General features: G+C 39.1%; 1 protein-coding gene across 3 annotated transcripts in view; it reads right to left on the reverse strand.

Annotated features, from left to right (window-relative positions):
• Positions 1-526: 526 nt before the first annotated feature.
• mrrf (mitochondrial ribosome recycling factor) overlaps positions 527-18,327 on the reverse strand; it is a 58,858-nt gene continuing 41,057 nt past the window's right edge. For 2 of the 3 annotated variants that reach the window (XM_061907738.1, XM_061907739.1), the window contains 3 exons: positions 9,798-9,889; positions 1,345-1,504; positions 527-1,262 (listed from right to left, as the gene is read on the reverse strand). In XM_061907738.1, coding sequence (XP_061763722.1) covers positions 1,185-1,262; positions 1,345-1,504; positions 9,798-9,889 — 330 coding nt within the window. In that variant the 3' untranslated portion in view covers positions 527-1,184. The remainder of the gene's footprint in view (positions 1,263-1,344; positions 1,505-9,797; positions 9,890-18,327) is intronic. The other variant, XM_061907741.1, reaches the window with a different exon arrangement.

The raw sequence follows: 18,327 nt of genomic DNA on the forward strand, positions 1-18,327 counted from the left end.
TAAATTTCTGTCATTTATAACTCTTCATTTAAATAATACATTAAATAATAAATTTAATAATACTTTTGTATTTCTAAATATAGAATATTTGTAAATATATGGCATTTCTAACTCCTTTTAAATACATTTAAATAATACAAATAATACATTAAATAATACATTTGTATTGATAAATATAGAACATTTGTAAATTTATGGCATTTATAACTCTCCATTTAAACAAATACATTTAAATAATAAATTTAAATAATACATTTGTATTTCTAAATATAGAAAATTAGTACATTTATGGCATTTATAACTCTCCATTTAAATAAATACATTTAAATAATACAAATAATACATTTAAATATTACAAATAATACTTTAAATAATATATTAAAATAATACTTTTTTTTCTAAATATAAAAAATTGGTAAATCTATGGCATTTATAACTCTTCATTTAAATAAATACATTAAATAATACAAAAAATACATTAAATAACACATTTTAATAATAGATTTGTATTTCTAAATACAGAAAATTGGTAAATATATGGCATTTATTACTCTCCATTTAGTCAATTTTATGTCACTTGATGGCTTCTAAAAATAATGTCAACATTGAAATAAAAACCAATTGAGTTTATAGTTGAGACATTTCTTCCTGGATGTTACAGAAAGTATGAGAATGTGTGAGCTGCTGCCTCGCCTTCTTGACTTCTATAATCCTCTCATATTTGTCAACATGTTTACTCACATTTTCCCCGGCGATATCTCTCGTGTCGTCCTTCTCTTGCCGCGTCGTTCCATCGAGTCGCGGACGACTGCGGCGAGAAAGAAAAACAAAAACCGGATTTCCCCGGCCAGAAAAGTACACGCGAGCGGCGGCGACGCACTGCATTAGACGGAGTGACAAGGGGGCGTGGCCAGGCAAGGTCCTACATCAGAACATATTTGGGGAAAATTATTTTTTTGATGAATAAATGAATGTAAAAAAAAACGGGTTATTTTGTATTTATTGTGTGAATACTAAGTAGATCTGTCATGTGGACTTATTGTATCTGACAATGTCCTTCTGTTGTGGTCGGGGGACAAAACCCCCCCACCCCCCAAAAAAAGCCGATACTGACTAGAAAAAGGCCGATGGCGATACAGGTGAGATTGTCAAATATCGTCCTCCGGTGCATCCCTGGTGTCGGTTCAGCCGAGCAGCTCCTTGGTCTTCACTGCCAGGTGGTTGTCCACGTCTGCCGAGAAGGACTCGGCCATTTGCTGAATCTGCCCACACAGAGACAAACCAGAGGACGCGCTCGAGCAGCAGCATAAACACCGACGCCTGCTCCCCACGTGCGATACGGACCTGTTTCTCCACCAGCCTCAAAACGTCCTCCGAGTGTCCCTCCTTGGCCTTTTTCACCTGTGCCACCGCGCTGGAGCGAACCCTCCTCAGCGAGTCTTTGGCCTTGTTGCTCAACTCCTTGGCCGTCTTCACCAAGTTCTCTCTGTGCTCGCGCGTCACTCTGCCAAGAAGGAAAACACCTCCGTTTCACCCACATGTCACCTGTATCAGACTTGGTAATATCCATGTAAACACTACAATTCTATTCACCCACATGTCACCTGTATCAGAATTGTTAATATCCATGTAAACACTACAATTCTATTCACCCAGATGTCACCTGTATCAGACTTCATCATGTCAGTGTAAACACTACAATTATATTCACCCACATGCCACCTGTATCAGACTTGATCATGTCAGTGTAAACACTACAATTCTATTCACCCACATGTCACCTGTATCAGACTTGGTAATATCCATGTAAACACTACAATTATTTTCACCCACACGTCACCTGTATCAGACTTCATCATGTCAGTGTAAACACTACAATTCCATTCACCCACATGTCACCTGTATCAGACTTGGTAATATCCATGTAAACACTACAACTCTATTCACCCACATGTCACCTGTATCAGACTTGTTAATATCCATGTAAACACTACAACTCTATTCACCCACATGTCACCTGTATCAGACTTGGTAATATCCATGTAAACACTACAACTCTATTCACCCACATGCCACCTGTATCAGACTTGATCATGTCAGTGTAAACACTACAATTCTATTCACCTACATGTCACCTGTATCAGACTTGTTAATATCCATGTAAACACTACAATTCTATTCACCCACATGTCACCTGTATCAGACTTGTTAATATCCATGTAAACACTAAAATTCTATTCACCTACATGTCACCTGTATCAGACTTGTTAATATCCATGTAAACACTACAATTCTATTCACCTATATGTCACCTGTATCAGACTTGTTAATATCCATGTAAACACTACAATTCTATTCACCCACATGTCACCTGTATCAGACTTGTTAATATCAGTGTAAACACTACAATTCTATTTACTCACGTCACCTGTATCAGACTTCATCATGTCAGTGTAAACGCTACAATTCTATTCACCCACATGTCACCTGTATCAGACTTTTTCAAACACTACAGTTCTAATCACCCACATGTCACCTGTATCAGACTTGTTAATATCCATGTAAACACTACAATTCTATTTACTCACATATCACCTGTATCCGACTTTTTCAAACACTACAGTTCTAATCACCCACATGTCACCTGTATCAGACTTGTTAATGTCCATGTAAACACTACAATTCTATTTACCCACATGCCACCTGTATCAGACTTGATCATGTCAGTGTAAACACTACAATTCTATTCACCCACATGTCACCTGTATCAGACTCGTTAATATCCATGTAAACACTACAACTCTGTACACACACATGTCACCTGTATCAGACTTGTTAATATCCATATAAACACTACAATTCTTTTCACCCACATGTCACCTGTATCAGACTTCATCATGTCAGTGTAAACACTACAATTCCATTCACCCACATGTCACCTGTATCAGACTAGTCATCATTGTCACCGATGTCCCACTGGGTGTGAGTTTTCCTTGCCCTTATGTGGGCCTACCGAGGATGTCGTAGTGGTTTGTGCAGCCCTTTGAGACACTAGTGATTTAGGGCTATATAAGTAAACATTGATTGATTGATTGAATATCCATGTAAACACTACAACTCTGTACACACACATGTCACCTGTATCAGACTTGTTAATATCCATGTAAACACTACAACTCTGTACACACACATGTCACCTGTATCAGACTTGTTAATATCCATGTAAACACTACAATTCTTTTCACCCACATGTCACCTGTATCAGACTTCATCATGTCAGTGTAAACACTACAATTCCATTCACCCACGTCACCTGTATCAGACTTGTTAATATCAGTGTAAACACTACAATTCTATTTACTCATGTCACCTGTATCAGACTTCATCATGTCAGTGTAAACACTACAATTCTATCCACCCACATGTCGCCTGTATCAGACTTTTTCAAGCACTACAGTTCTAATCACCCACATGTCACCTGTATCAGAGTTGTTAATATCCATGTAAACACTACACTGCTATTTACTCACATGTCACCTGTATCAGACTTTTTCAAACACTACAGTTCTAATCACCCACATGCCACCTGTATCAGACTTGTTAATATCCATGTAAACACTACAATTCTATTTACTCACATGTCACCTGTATCAGACTTTTTCAAACACTACATTTCTAATCACCCACATGCCACCTGTATCAGACTTGTTAATATCCATGTAAACACTACAATTCCATTCACCCACATGTCACCTGTATCAGACTTGTTAATATCAGTGTAAACACTACAATTCTATTTACTCACATGTCACCTGTATCAGATTAGATCATGTCAGTGTAAACACTACAATTCTATTTACTCACGTCACCTGTATCAGACTTCATCATGTCAGTGTAAACACTACAATTCTATCCACCCACATGTCACCTGTATCAGACTTTTTCAAGCACTACAGTCCTAATCACCCACATGTCACCTGTATCAGACTTGTTAATATCCATGTAAACAATACAATTCTATTTACTCACACGTCACCTGTATCAGACTTCATCATGTCAGTGTAAACACTACAATTCTATTTACTCACATGTCTCCTGTATCAGACTTGATCATGTAACATTTAAAATGGTGTGTTTCTGATAAGTAATAACATTCCAAGACATTAGATGGCAGCATAGCTCAGGTTATCAGTGCCATCTTGTCTAAAATAAAGTTGCTTTTCCCACAAAGCTCAAATGCTACGTTGCGCCCTACAAAGTGTTTACGCTGTAAGTGTTGCAGCCGTTACACAGCAGCTGATTGGTCACCACGTTCACCTGACTTGTAGTTTCCGTGACCAAATTTGGAGGCGCTGAAATCGCTGTGTAAAATGCTAATAGTAGCCTGTCTATGGCGGATCCAATGTAAATTAGCATCGAGCTAGCTCATTTTTTGGGGAGGGTGAAGCCTTGCTTTACTCTGTATCGATATCGATACAGAGTAAAGCCTTAAATATCGTTTCATCGCCCGGCCCCTACACGCTTGTTGTCTTGCTGATACCAGAGCGATGTCTGATATCAAAAGTTGTTTTCTGCACTGCAATCACCTGCCTTGTTTGAATCACTGGCAGCGCTCCTTTTTCTCCCTAATTGGCCATTTTGCCTGCCCGCCGCCTCTATTAGCAAACAAGTCAGCATTTGCTGCCAACAATGCACATAATTACTCATCCGCCGCCGCCGCCGTCGTCTTCTTTGGAAATGCAAATCCGCCGCTCGCCCGCGCTGATTGGAGGGGGGGGGGGGGGGGGGGCGGGGCTGGTCTGTCGCCGCCATAACACCTGCTGCCGCCACGCATGCCTGCGGGTACGCCGCGCATGATTTATGCAAATGAGGGCGTTTTCAGACAGAAACAAGCAGCCTGCGTATTATCCGCATTTGGCTAATGCTAATAGTAGCATGTCGTTATTTGGCTAATGCTAATAGTAGCATGTAGTTATTTGGCTAATGCTAATAGTAGCATGTCGTCATTTGGCTAATGCTAATAGTAGCATGTCCTTATTTGGGTAATGCTAATAGTAACATGTCCTTATTTGGCTAATCCTAATAGTAGGATGTCGTCATTTGACTAATTCTAATAGTAGCATGTCCTTATTCGGCTAATGCTAACAGTAGCATGTCCTTATTTGGCTAATGCTAATAGTAGCATGTCCTTATTTGGGTAATGCTAATAGTAGCCTGTCGTCATTTGGCTAATTATAATAGTAGCGTGTAGTCGTTTGGCTAATGCTAACAGTAGCATGTCCTTATTTGGCTAATGCTATTAGTAGCATGTCATCATTTGGCTAATTCTAATGGTAACATGTCCTGGGAACGCCTCAGGATTCCCCGGGAAGAGTTGGATGAAGTGGCTGGGGAGAGGAGCGTCTGGGCTTCCCTGCTTAGGCTGCTGCTCCCGCGACCCGACTTTGGATAAGCAGAATCTGAATGTGAATCCATTTTTTTTGTGCACCCCATCTTCAAAATAAACTGTGCTAATAATCTGTGTTTATACATGAATAATGACATCATTTTTTTGTGATTAATCATCTGTTTACGACGACAATCTTAATTTTAAAAAATTATATGTATAAAAACAAAAAACTTTTTTTTTTAAATAAATTTTTGAAAATTGTGAATCAATTTACAATTAAGATTAATAAAAATTGCGACTCGGATGCCAATTGATTTTTTGTGCGCCCGATCTTCTGCTAATAATCTGTGTTTATACATGAATAATGACATCATTTTTTGTGATTAATCATCTGTTAACTTTGACAATATTTGTTAAAAAAAAAAATATATATATATATATATATATATATATATCTAAAAACAAAATACTTTTTTAAATACATTTTTGAAAAATTTTCATTGATTCAGAATCAAGATGAATAAAAATTGCGCTTTGGATGTCAATTGATTTTTTTGTGCGCTCCGTCTCCAAAATAAACTGTGCTAATAATCTGTGTTTATACATGATAAATTACACTGTTTTTTTGTGATTAATCATGTGTTAACTTTGACAATATTTGTCAAAAAAAAAAAATCGAAAAACAAAATACTTTTTGAATACATTTTTGAAAATGTTCATTGATTCAGAATCAAGATTAATAAAAAATGCGCTTTGGATGTCAATTGATTTTTGGTGCGCCCCATCTTCAAAATAAACTGTGCTAATAATCTGTGTTTATACATGATAAATTACACTGTTTTTTGTGATTAATCACGTGTAAATTTTGACAATATTAGTTAAAAAAAAATCGAAAAACAAAATACTTTTTAAATACATTTTTGAACATTTTTCATTGATTCAGAATCAAGATTAATAAAAAATGCGCTTTGGATGTCAATTGATTTTTTGTGCGCCCCATCTTCAAAATAAACTGTGCTAATAATCTGTGTTTATACATGATAAATGAAATCTTTTTTTGTGATTAATCAGGTGTAAATTTTGACAATATTAGTTTAAAAAAAAATTTGAAAAACAAAATACTTTTTTAAATACATTTTTGAAAATTTTTCATTGATTAAGAATCAAGATGAATAAAAATTGCGCTTTGGATGTCAATTGATTTTTTGGTGCGCCCCATCTTCAAAATAAACTGTGCTAATAATCTGTGTTTATACATGATAAATTACACTGTTTTTTGTGATTAATCAAGTGTAAATTTTGACAATATTAGTTTAAAAAAAAATTCGAAAAACAAAATACTTTTTTAAATACATTTTTGAAATTTTTTAATTGATTTAGAATCAAGATTAATAAAAATTGCGCTTTGGATGTCAATTGATTTTTTTGTGCGCTCCATCTTCAAAATAAACTGTGCTAATAATCTGTTTATACATGATAAATTACACTGTTTTTTGTGATTAATCAAGTGTAAACTTTGACAATATCAGTTTAAAAAAAAAAATTGAAAAACGAAATACTTCTTTAAATACATTTTTGAAAAATTTTCATTGATTCGGAATCAGGATGAATAAAAATTGCGCTTTGGATGTCAATTAATTTTTGGTGCGCCCCATCTTCAAAATAAACTCTGCTAATAATCTGTGTTTATACATGATAAATTACAGTGTTTTTTGTGATTAATCAAGTGTAAATTTTTGCCAATATTAGTTAAAAAAAAAAAAATCTAAAAAAAAAATCCTTTTTTAAATACATTTTTGACATTTTTTAATTGATTTAGAATCAAGATGAATAAAAATTGCGCTTTGGATGTCAATTGATTTTTGGTGCGCCCCATCTTCAAAATAAACTGTGCTAATAATCTGTGTTTATACATGATAAATGAAATCTTTTTTTGTGATTAATCAAGTGTAAATTTTGACAATATTAGTTTAAAAAAAAATTTGAAAAACAAAATACTTTTTTAAATACATTTTTGAAAATTTTTCATTGATTAAGAATCAAGATGAATAAAAATTGCGCTTTGGATGTCAATTGATTTTTTTGTGCGCCCCATCTTCAAAATAAACTGTGCTAATAATCTGTGTTTATACATGATAAATGAGATCGTTTTTTGTAATTAATCACGTGTTAATTTTGACAATATTTGTTAAAAAAAAAATTCAAAAAACAAAATACTTTTTTAAATAAATTTTTGAAAAATTTTCATTTACTATGTAAAGCGCTTTGAGTCAATAGAGAAAAGCGCTATATAAATATAATTCACTTCACTTCAAATACATTTTTGAAAATTTTTCATTGATTCAGAATCAAGATGAATAAAAAATGCGCTTTGGATGTCAATTGATTTTTTGTGCGCCCCATCTTCAAAATAAACTGTGCTAATAATCTGTGTTTATACATGATAAATTACACTGTTTTTTGTGATTAATCAAGTGTAAATTTTGACAATATCAGTTTAAAAAAAAATTTTTAAAAACGAAATACTTCTTTAAATACATTTTTGAAAAATTTTCATTGATTCGGAATCAGGATGAATAAAAATTGCGCTTTGGATGTCAATTAATTTTTGGTGCGCCCCATCTTCAAAATAAACTCTGCTAATAATCTGTGTTTATACATGATAAATTACACTATTTTTTGTGATTAATCAAGTGTAAATTTTTGCCAATATTAGTTAAAAAAAAAAAATCTAAAAAAAAAATCCTTTTTTAAATACATTTTTGACATTTTTTAATTGATTTAGAATCAAGATGAATAAAAATTGCGCTTTGGATGTCAATTGATTTTTGGTGCGCCCCATCTTCAAAATAAACTGTGCTAATAATCTGTGTTTATACATGATAAATTACACTGTTTTTTGTGATTAATCAAGTGTAAATTTTGACAATATTAGTTTAAAAAAAAAATTTGAAAAACCAAATAGTTTTTAAATACATTTTTGAAAATTTTTCATTGATTCAGAATCAAGATGAATAAAAAATGCGCTTTGGATGTCAATTGATTTTTTGTGCGCCCCATCTTCAAAATAAACTGTGCTAATAATCTGTGTTTATACATGATAAATTACATTGTTTTTTGTGATTAAGCACGTGTAAACTTTGACAATATTTGTTAAAAAAAATATTCGAAAAACAAAATACTTTTTTAAATACATTTTTGAAAATTTTTAATTGATTTAGAATCAAGATGAATAAAAATTGCGCTTTGGATGTCAAGTGATTTTTTGTGCGCCCCATCTTCAAAATAAACTGTGCTAATAATCTGTGTTTATACATGATAAATTACACAGTTGTTTGTGATTAATCAAGTGTAAATTTTGACAATATTAGTTTAAAAAAAAAAATCGAAAAACCAAATAGTTTTTAAATGCATTTTTGAAAATTTTTCATTGATTCAGAATCAAGATGAATAAAAAATGCGCTTTGGATGTCAATTGATTTTTTGTGCGCCCCATCTTCAAAATAAACTGTGCTAATAATCTGTGTTTATACATGATAAATTACACTGTTTTTTGTGATTAATCAAGTGTAAATTTTGACAATATTTGTTAAAAAAAAAAAAAAATCTAAAAACAAAATCCTTTTTTAGATACATTTTTGAAAAATTTTAATTGATTTAGAATGAATGCTAATAATCTGTGTTTACACATGATAAATGAGATCGTTTTTTTGTAATTAATCACGTGTTAACTTTGACAATCTTAATGAAATAAAAATGATTTTAGAACATTTTTAATCGATACAGAATGAAGATGAATAAAAATCACATTTTTTTTTGTACCCTTAGCTCAAAATAAACAGTGCTAATAATCTGTTTATACATGATTAATTTAATATTTTTTTGTGATTAATCACATGTCTTAACTTTGACAATCTTATTTAAAAGAAATACAAATAAAAATGCTTAATTGATTTTTGAATATTCTGGAGATGAATAAAAATGCTAATTTGAACGTGAGTGGATTTTTTTGTACCCTCAACTCAAAATGAACTGTGCTTATAATCTGTGTTTATACGTGATTAATGACATACTTTTGGATTTTAATCGCCGGTTAACATTGACGATCTTAATTGGGTAAAAAAAAAATGCGATTGAATCCATTTAGAATGTGGATGACTAAGAACGAGCATCCAGATGATTTTACAGCACTTCCAATAAAGAACAATCTGCTGCCTCGGTGTTGTCGGAGCACACGCCGCTCTTTGCGGCCGTGTACGCTCTCCCTCGCTGCTGCTAATTCATTCATCTGCTCCTAATTAATCCTTCAGACGCTAAAAGTGGGAGACGGACAAACACGGGACACGCACTCGGGGGACGGGTGGCTTTTTTCAAAATAAAAGACTTCCTAGAATGGAAGGAGACTCACTTAGGGACCAGCACCTTGATGAAGGAGCCGTCCACCTCGGGGTTCAGCTTCATGCTGCTTTCTCTCAGGGCACGGGCGGCCGCCGCTGTCGCCTGAACACAAGTGTGGGGGAGGGGTTACGACTGCAGGTAGTGCTCTTTCCCCAGCTGGCAACCATTAAGGTGTGTGTGTGTGTGTGTGTGTGTGTGTGTGTGTGTGCACCATGGAAGTGCCCTGGGCCCACTGTCAGCACCAAGTCCTGGGGGAGAGGACTGAGAGGTTGCAGGGCAGGGTGCTGACCCCCGCCAGGGTGACCCTACTAGGGTGTCTGCTTGTGTGACGCGCGCACACACACACACACGCACACACACACACACAAAGTGAAAAGAAAAGGAGTCAAAGTGCGGACATAAAAGTTTGTCTTGAGACAAAACAGTTTGACTAAAATCGGACTTTTTGGTAAAGTTACGTTCTTTTTGTAAAAGTGTCACTTTGTTTTCAACTTTGTTCTCCAGATGATTAAATTTTTTGCTGAAATTTTGACGCCATTCTTTCAAAAATGACCCCCCTCTCATTTATTCCCAATTTATTTTCTAATGATCTCACATATTTTCGCCTAAATATCACCTGTGAAATCGTTACTTCCATCCATCCATCCATCCATTATCTACCGCTTATTTCCTTTTTGGGGTGGCGGGGGGCGCCGGCGCCTATCTCAGCTAAAATCGGGCAGAAGGCGGTGTACACCCTGGACAAGTCGCCACCTTATCACAGGGCGAAATCGTTACTTAATTATTCTAAAATTTCCTTTTTTAATTCTGTCCACTTGGCAAATTTGTGAACTTTGTTATGATGAAATATAAAACATAAGAAAATCTGGAATAGTACAACTTTATTATTGTAGATTTTATTATTAATACTTACTTTGAGAAAAAAAAAATTATACTGTTGGATTTTTTCATCCATTAATGAATACACAGAATATTTTATTTTGCTTTTGTCAAATTGTGACTTCATTCTTTTAAAAAGAAGACTTCCCCTCACACAATTTTACAGCATTTTCTTGTAAAACTGCTACCTTTGCAACTTCCATCCATCCATTTCCTACCGCTTGTCCCTATCAGGGTCCAAGGTGTGCTGGAGCCTAGGTCAGCTACATATGAAAGGCGGGATACACCCTGGACAAGTCGCCACCTTTGGAGGTGGGAGGAGCTTATACCCAGGTGCATGTCTTTGGAAGTGGGAGGGGCCTATCCCCAGGTGCATGTCTTTGTAGGTGGGAGGGGCCTATCCCCAGGAGCATGTCTTTGGAGGTGGGAGGGGCCTACCCCCAGGTGCATGTCTTTGGAGGTGGGAGGGGCCTATCCCCAGGTGCATGTCTTTGGAGGTGGGAGGGGCCTATCCCCAGGTGCATGTATTTGGAGGTGGGAGGAGCTTATACCCAGGTGCATGCATGTGGAGGTGGGAGGAGCTTATACCCAGGTGCATTTCTTTGGAGGTGGGAGGAACCTATCCCCAGGAGCATGTCTTTGGAGGTGGGAGGAGCTTATACCCAGGTGCATGTCTTTGGAGGTGGGAGGGGCCTATCCCCAGGTGCATGTCTTTGGAGGTGGGAGGGGCCTATCCCCAGGTGCATGTCTTTGGAGGTGGGAGGGGCCTATCCCCAAGAGTATGTCTTTGGAGATGGGAGGAGCTTATACCCAGGTGCATGTCTTTGGAGGTGGGAGGGGCCTATCCCCAGGTGCATGTCTTTGGAGGTGGGAGGGGCCTATCCCCAGGTGCATGTCTTTGGAAGTGGGAGGAGCCTATCCCCAGGTGCATGTCTTTGGAGGTGGGAGGAGCTTATATTCAGGTGCATGTCTTTGAAGGTGGTAGTAAGCCGGAGTAGAACCCACACAGAAGTCGTGGATTGAACCCAGGACCTTGATATTACGAGGCACATGCACTAACTCCCGTCCCACCTTGCTGCCCTTATTACAACTTAATTATCCTTACTATTTTTTCACATATTTTTTTTCTAGCCTTATAAAATTGGAATCACATATATATATATATATATTTTTTTTTTTTAATGACATTTTTTTCCCGCATTTTCACATAAAATTGATGCAGTATTCTCATAAAATCCCAACTTAAAAAAAAAAATTAAGATGTAAAAATGTTGTGTAAACTGCGATGAGGTGGCGACTTGTCCAGGGTGTACCCCGCCCTTATTACAACTTAATTATCCTTACTATTTTTTCACATATTTTTTTTCTGGCCTTATAAAATTGGAATCACATATATATATATATATATATATATATATATATATATATATATATATATATATATATATATATTTTAATGACATTTTTTCACGCATTTTCACATAAAATTGATGCTTTATTATCATAAAATCCCAACTTAAAAAAAAAAATTAAGACGTAAAAATTTTGTGTAAACCGCGATGAGGTGGCGCTTGTCCAGGGTGTACCCCGCCTTCCACCTGATTGTCGCTGAGATAGGCGCCAGCGTCCCCCGCCACCCCAAAAGGGAATGAGTGGCAGAAAAATGGATGGAAAAATGGAATTTTGTGTAAATATTCTTTTAAAACATTTTTTTATCTAATAATATAACAGCTGGGATAGGCTCCAGCGCCCCCTTCGACCGTAAAGGGACAAGCGGTAGAAAACGGATGGATGGATGAATATAACTTTTTTCTTTCCAAACATAAAAAATATAAGAACATCTGGAATAATACATCTATATTCTTGTAAAATTAAGACTTTATTTTACAAAAAAACTTAAAAATGTTATAAAAAAAAACATTTCCCCCATTATCTGAATATAAAGAATATTCCATTTTATTTTCCCGCATATAAAATTGCAAATGTATGGAAGACGTGACGCCTGTAATATTCTGAGTCATTCTGGATCTCTTTTATTCCACCTGTGCCAGGGAGAGAACCTGCTTCCAGCGACATTATGGCAAGGTTATGAGGGCGCGATCATAAAAGAGCGTTGCTGAAAGATCGCAATTAGCTGCCTCCTAACTCCCTTTTGCGGAGCATTCCGGAGAGTCTGAAGCTGCATCAAAAAATGCATGTTCTCTCCTTTCTTTTCAGACTTCTGGCGTTTTCCCCCGGGACGAAAGAAACGGCCGGCCAGATTAAAGGAATTTATTATTTGTGTGCCTTGAATTAATTCCTGCGGCTCTTGTTTCTCTCCCGGGTGATAGATTCGGCCCATGCCTCGGTTTGATCGCTCTCCATCGCCGCTTCCGCTCTCATGACCGGAACCGGGGGATTGGGATGGGGGGGGGGGGGAATAAAAACCAAGCGGACTCTCTCTGGTCGGGTTCTCATTAATATGTTGGAAAAGGAAAAGCGGAGACTGAGAGCGGAGATGAAAGACACGCGCTGGAAGAATGTGGAAGGTGTGCTGGTGACGCCAACAATTGGAGGGCGTGTTGTAATGGAGGGCGGCGTTAGAGGCCTGTAGGCCCCGGGTGGACCACGGTGGGCGTGCGTGTGGTCTGCGGTTAAAGGAACACTTAGCAGACCACGGCAAGCTGGGGTGATGGGGCGGCCGGGGTCTTGCCGGCGTTCGCCTCTCTGAAGTATTTGAGGTTTTTTGTATTCTATCAAGGAAAGAAGTATAATGAACAAACTAAAATCAATCAATCAATCAATCAATGTTTACTTATATAGCCCTAAATCACTAGTGTCTCAAAGGGCTGCACAGACCACTACGACATCCTCGGTAGGCCCACATAAGGGCAAGGAAAACTCACACCCAGTGGGACGTCGGTGACAATGATGACTATGAGAACCTTAGAGAGGAGGAAAGCAATGGATGTCGAGCGGGTCTAACAAGATACTGTGAAAGTTCAATCCACAATGGATCCAACACAGTCGCGAGAGTCCAGTCCTAAGCGGATCCAACACAGCAGCGAGAGTCCCGTTCACAGCGGAGCCAGCAGGAAACCATCCCAAGCGGAGGCGGATCAGCAGCGCAGAGATGTCCCCAGCCGATACACAGGAGAGCAGTACATGGCCACCGGATCGGACCGGACTGACCTAAAAGGTCATTTCAATGTATACAAATATGTCTCTATTCTGGAATATCGGCCGTGATTTCATGTTTTGTTGTGTTTTCATTGTAGACACTCCCTGTTTGCATGCCTTGGCTGGGACATCACGGGGAAACATTTTGTTTTCAAGAGGATTTTAGCCATTTTTACGACAGATAATGCATCAGTGGACACAAAAGGGTCAATAAAACTAGAATAAAAATAAGATGATAAAACTTGGGGTGCACCAAAAAAATTCCATCCATCCATCATCTTCCGCTTATCCGAGGTCGGGTCGCGGGGGCAACAGCCTAAGCAGGGAAACCCAGACTTCCCTCTCCCCAGCCACTTCGTCTAGCTCTTCCCGGGGGATCCCGAGGCGTTCCCAGGCCAGCCGGGAGACATAGTCTTCCCAACGTGTCCTGGGTCTTCCCCGTGGCCTCCTACTGGTTGGACGTGCCCTAAACACCTCCCTAGGGAGGCGTTCGGGTGGCATCCTGACCAGATGCCCGAACAACCTCATCTGGCTCCTCTCCATGTGAAGGAGCAGCGGCTTTACTTTGAGTTCCTCCCGGATGGCAGAGCTTCTCACCCTATCTCTAAGGGAGAGCCCCAAACTCATTTCGGCCGCTTGTACCCATGATCTTATCCTTTCGGTCATGACCCAAAGCTCATGACCATAGGTGAGGGTGGGAACGTAGATCGACCGGTAAATTGAGAGCTTTGCCTTCCGGCTCAGCTCCTTCTTCACCACAACGGATCGGTACAACGTCCGCATTACTGAAGACGCCGCACCGATCCGCCTGTCGATCTCACGATCCACTCTTCCCCCACTCGTGAACAAGACTCCTAGGTACTTGAACTCCTCCACTTGGGGCAGGGTCTCCTCCCCAACCCGGAGATGGCACTCCACCCTTTTCCGGGCGAGAACCATGGACTCGGACTTGGAGGTGCTGATTCTCATTCCGGTCGCTTCACACTCGGCTGCGAACCGATCCAGCGAGAGCTGAAGATCCCGGTCAGATGAAGCCATCAGGACCACATCATCTGCAAAAAGCAGAGACCTAATCCTGCGGTTACCAAACCGGAACCCCTCAACGCCCTGACTGCGCCTAGAAATTCTGTCCATAAAAGTTATGAACTTTGTGGACTTGGAGAAGGCATTCGATCGTGTCCCTCGGGAAGTCCTGTGGGGAGTGCTCAGAGAGTATGGGGTATCGGACTGTCTTATTGTGGCGGTCCGCTCCCTGTATGATCAGTGCCAGAGTTTGGTCCGCATTGCCGGCAGTAAGTCGAACACATTTCCAGTGAGGGTTGGACTCCGCCAAGGCTGTCCTTTGTCACCGATTCTGTTCATAACCAAAAAAATTTAAAACATCTTATTCATCCTTGATCTAAACCAGGGGTGCCCATTACGTCGATCGCGAGCTACCAGTCGACCGCGGCGGGTGTGTCAGTCGATCTCCAGCCAGGCTTTTTTTTAAAAATAGACCTAAAAATTAGTGATCATCAATCTTCACCAAGACGTCACTTAAATGACATTCACGGTACCGGAGGGTCTTGTGAGATGACGCTGGCTGCTGCAAGATCATTATTATGAAAATATGACCGAGAGGAAGGCGAGAAACACTTTTTATTTCAACAGACTCTCGCGCCGTACCTTCCGTCAAAACTCTAAAGGCCGACTGCACATTTCCTATCTTCACAATAAAAGCCCTGCTTCATGCTGCCTGCGCTAACTAAATACAGAGTCTCGGAAAACTGGCGTGCACAAGCGATCCCTCAGAAAGCTGGCGTGCACATCACTTGTGCACGCCAGCTTTCCGAGACTCTTATTTTGTTAGCGCAGGCAGCATGAAGCAGGGCTTTTATTGTGAAGATAGGAAATGTGCAGTCGGCCTTTAGAGTTTTGACGGAAGGGACGGCGCGAAAGTCTGTTGAAATAAAAAGTGTTTCTCGCCTTCCTCTCTGTCATTTTTTCATAATAATGACCTGGCAGCAGCCAGCGTCATCTCACAAGACCCTCGGGTGCCGTGAATGATAATCAAGCAAGCTACGGAATTTGCCGCCAATGTTTTTCTTGTAAAGTGTATGGAAGCTGGATGAATTAAATGCCAAAAACCAACCACTTTCATGTGGTATTGTACAGAAAGGACAACTTTTTTTTCTCCTCCATTTGAAAATGTGGGCGTTATCATCATTACTGTCTGATTCCAATCAATGCAAGTCATCAGAATCAGGTAATACACCAACTTATATTCTTGTCTTCGTGAAAGAAAGACATCTATATGTGTTACACATGCTTGTATTATCATTAAACACATTTCACTTGTTTACAAAAATGTCTCTTTCATAAATAAATAAATATAAATGATATATATAAATGAGGTAGATCCCCTCGAGTTGGTCAATTGAAAAGTAGCTCGCCTGCAGAAAAAGTGTGGGCACCCCTGATCTAAACAGATTCAAAATCAAAAAATAAATATATGCATATTTTTTACTATTCATATAAGAAGTTTTCTGACCTGCAAACTGAGAAAGTTTCATTATAAGGAGTATTACACAGCCGGAACACATTTGAGTGGAGAATCGTGTGAAATGGAATGGTCAGCCAAGGAATGTGGTTCAGATGAAATCGTGAGGCGCCCGAAGATTCACAACCCTGACACAAATGTGAGTACACAATTGTACTTCCCTACCTGCCGTGTATACGCTTAAACTACCACATATCACAACAATCAACCAGAAATGTGAATACAATTTATTTGTAAATTATGGTGGAAAATAAGTATTTGGTAAATAACAAAAATTCAACTCAATACTTTGTAATATAACCTTTGTTGGCAATAACAGAGGTCAAAGGATTACCCTAGGTCTTTACCAGGTTTGCACACACAGTAGCTGGTATTTTGGCCCATTCCTCTATGCAGATATTCTCGAGAGCAGAGACTTTCAACTCCCTCCACATATTTTCTATGGGGTTGAGGTCTGGAGACTGGCTAGGCCACTCTAGGACTTTCAAATGCTTCTTACGGAGCCACTCCTTCTTTTCCCCAGGCGGTGTGTTTGGGATCATTGTCATGCTGGAAGACCCAGCCACGTTTCATCTTCAAAGCTCTCAATGATGGAAGGAGGTTTGGGCTCAAAATCTCACGATTCATGGCCCCATTCATTCTTTCCTTAACACGGATCAATCGTCCTGTCCCCTTAGCAGGACAACAGCCCCAAAGCATGATGTTTCCACCCCCATGCTTCACAGTAGGTATGGTGTTCTTGGGATGCAACTCAGTATTCTTCTTCCTCCAAACACGACGAGTTGAGTTTATACCAAAAAGTTCTATTTTGGTTTCATCTGACCACATGACATTCTCCCAATCCTCTGTTGTATCATCCATGTGCTCTCTGGCAAACTTCAGACGGGCCTGGACATGCACTGGCTTAAGCAGGGGGACACGTCAGGCACTGCAGGATTGGATTCCCCGTCGGCGTAGTGTGTTACTGATGGTAACCTTTGTTAGTTTGGTCCCAGCTCTCTGCAGGTCATTCACCAGGTCCCCCGTATGGTGTTGGGGATTTTTGCTCACCGTTCTCATGATCATTTTGACCCCACGGGATGAGATCTTGCGTGGAGCCCCAGATCGAGGGAGATTATTAGTGGCCTTGTATGTCTTCCATTTTCTGATAATTGCTCCCACAGTTGATTTTTTCACACCAAGCTGCTTGCCTATTGTAGATTCACTCTTCCCAGTCTGGTGCAGGTCTACAATTCTTTTCCTGGTGTCCTTCGACAGCTCTTTGGTCTTGGCCATAGTGGAGTTTGGAGTCTGACTGTTTGAGGCTGTGGACAAGTGTCTTTTATACACAAAACAAGTTCAAACAGGTTCCATTAATACAGGTAACGAGTGGAGGACAGAAGACCTTCTTAAAGAAGAAGTTACAGGTCTGTGAGAGCCAAAGATCTTCCTTGTTTGAAGTGACCAAATACTTATTTTCCACCATAATTTAGAAATAAATTCTTTAAAATTCCTACAATGTGAATTCCGGGATTTGTTTTCACATTCTGTCTCTCACAGTTGAAGTGTACCTATGATGAAAATTACAGACCTTTGTCATCATTTTAAGTGGGAGAACTTGCACAATCGATGGCTTTTTTTGCCCCACTGTATGTATGGTTTGCAGCCGAGTGTGAAGCGACCGGAATGAGAATCAGCAACTCCAAGTCCGAGTCCATGGTTCTCGCCCGGAAAAGGGTGGAGTGCCATCTCCGGGTTGGGGAAGAGACCCTGCCCCAAGTGGAGGAGTTCAAGTACCTAGGAGTCTTGTTCACGAGTGAGGGAAGAGTGGATCGTGAGATCGACAGGCGGATCGGTGCGGCGTCTTCAGTAATGCGGACGTTGCACCGATCCGTTGTGGTGAAGAAGGAGCTGAGCCGGAAGGCAAAGCTCTCAATTTACCGGTCGATCTACGTTCCCATCCTCACCTATGGTCATGAGCTTT

This window comes from Nerophis ophidion, linkage group LG08, assembly GCF_033978795.1.
Source record: "Nerophis ophidion isolate RoL-2023_Sa linkage group LG08, RoL_Noph_v1.0, whole genome shotgun sequence".
In the NCBI taxonomy this organism is placed as follows: Eukaryota; Metazoa; Chordata; class Actinopteri; order Syngnathiformes; family Syngnathidae; genus Nerophis; species Nerophis ophidion.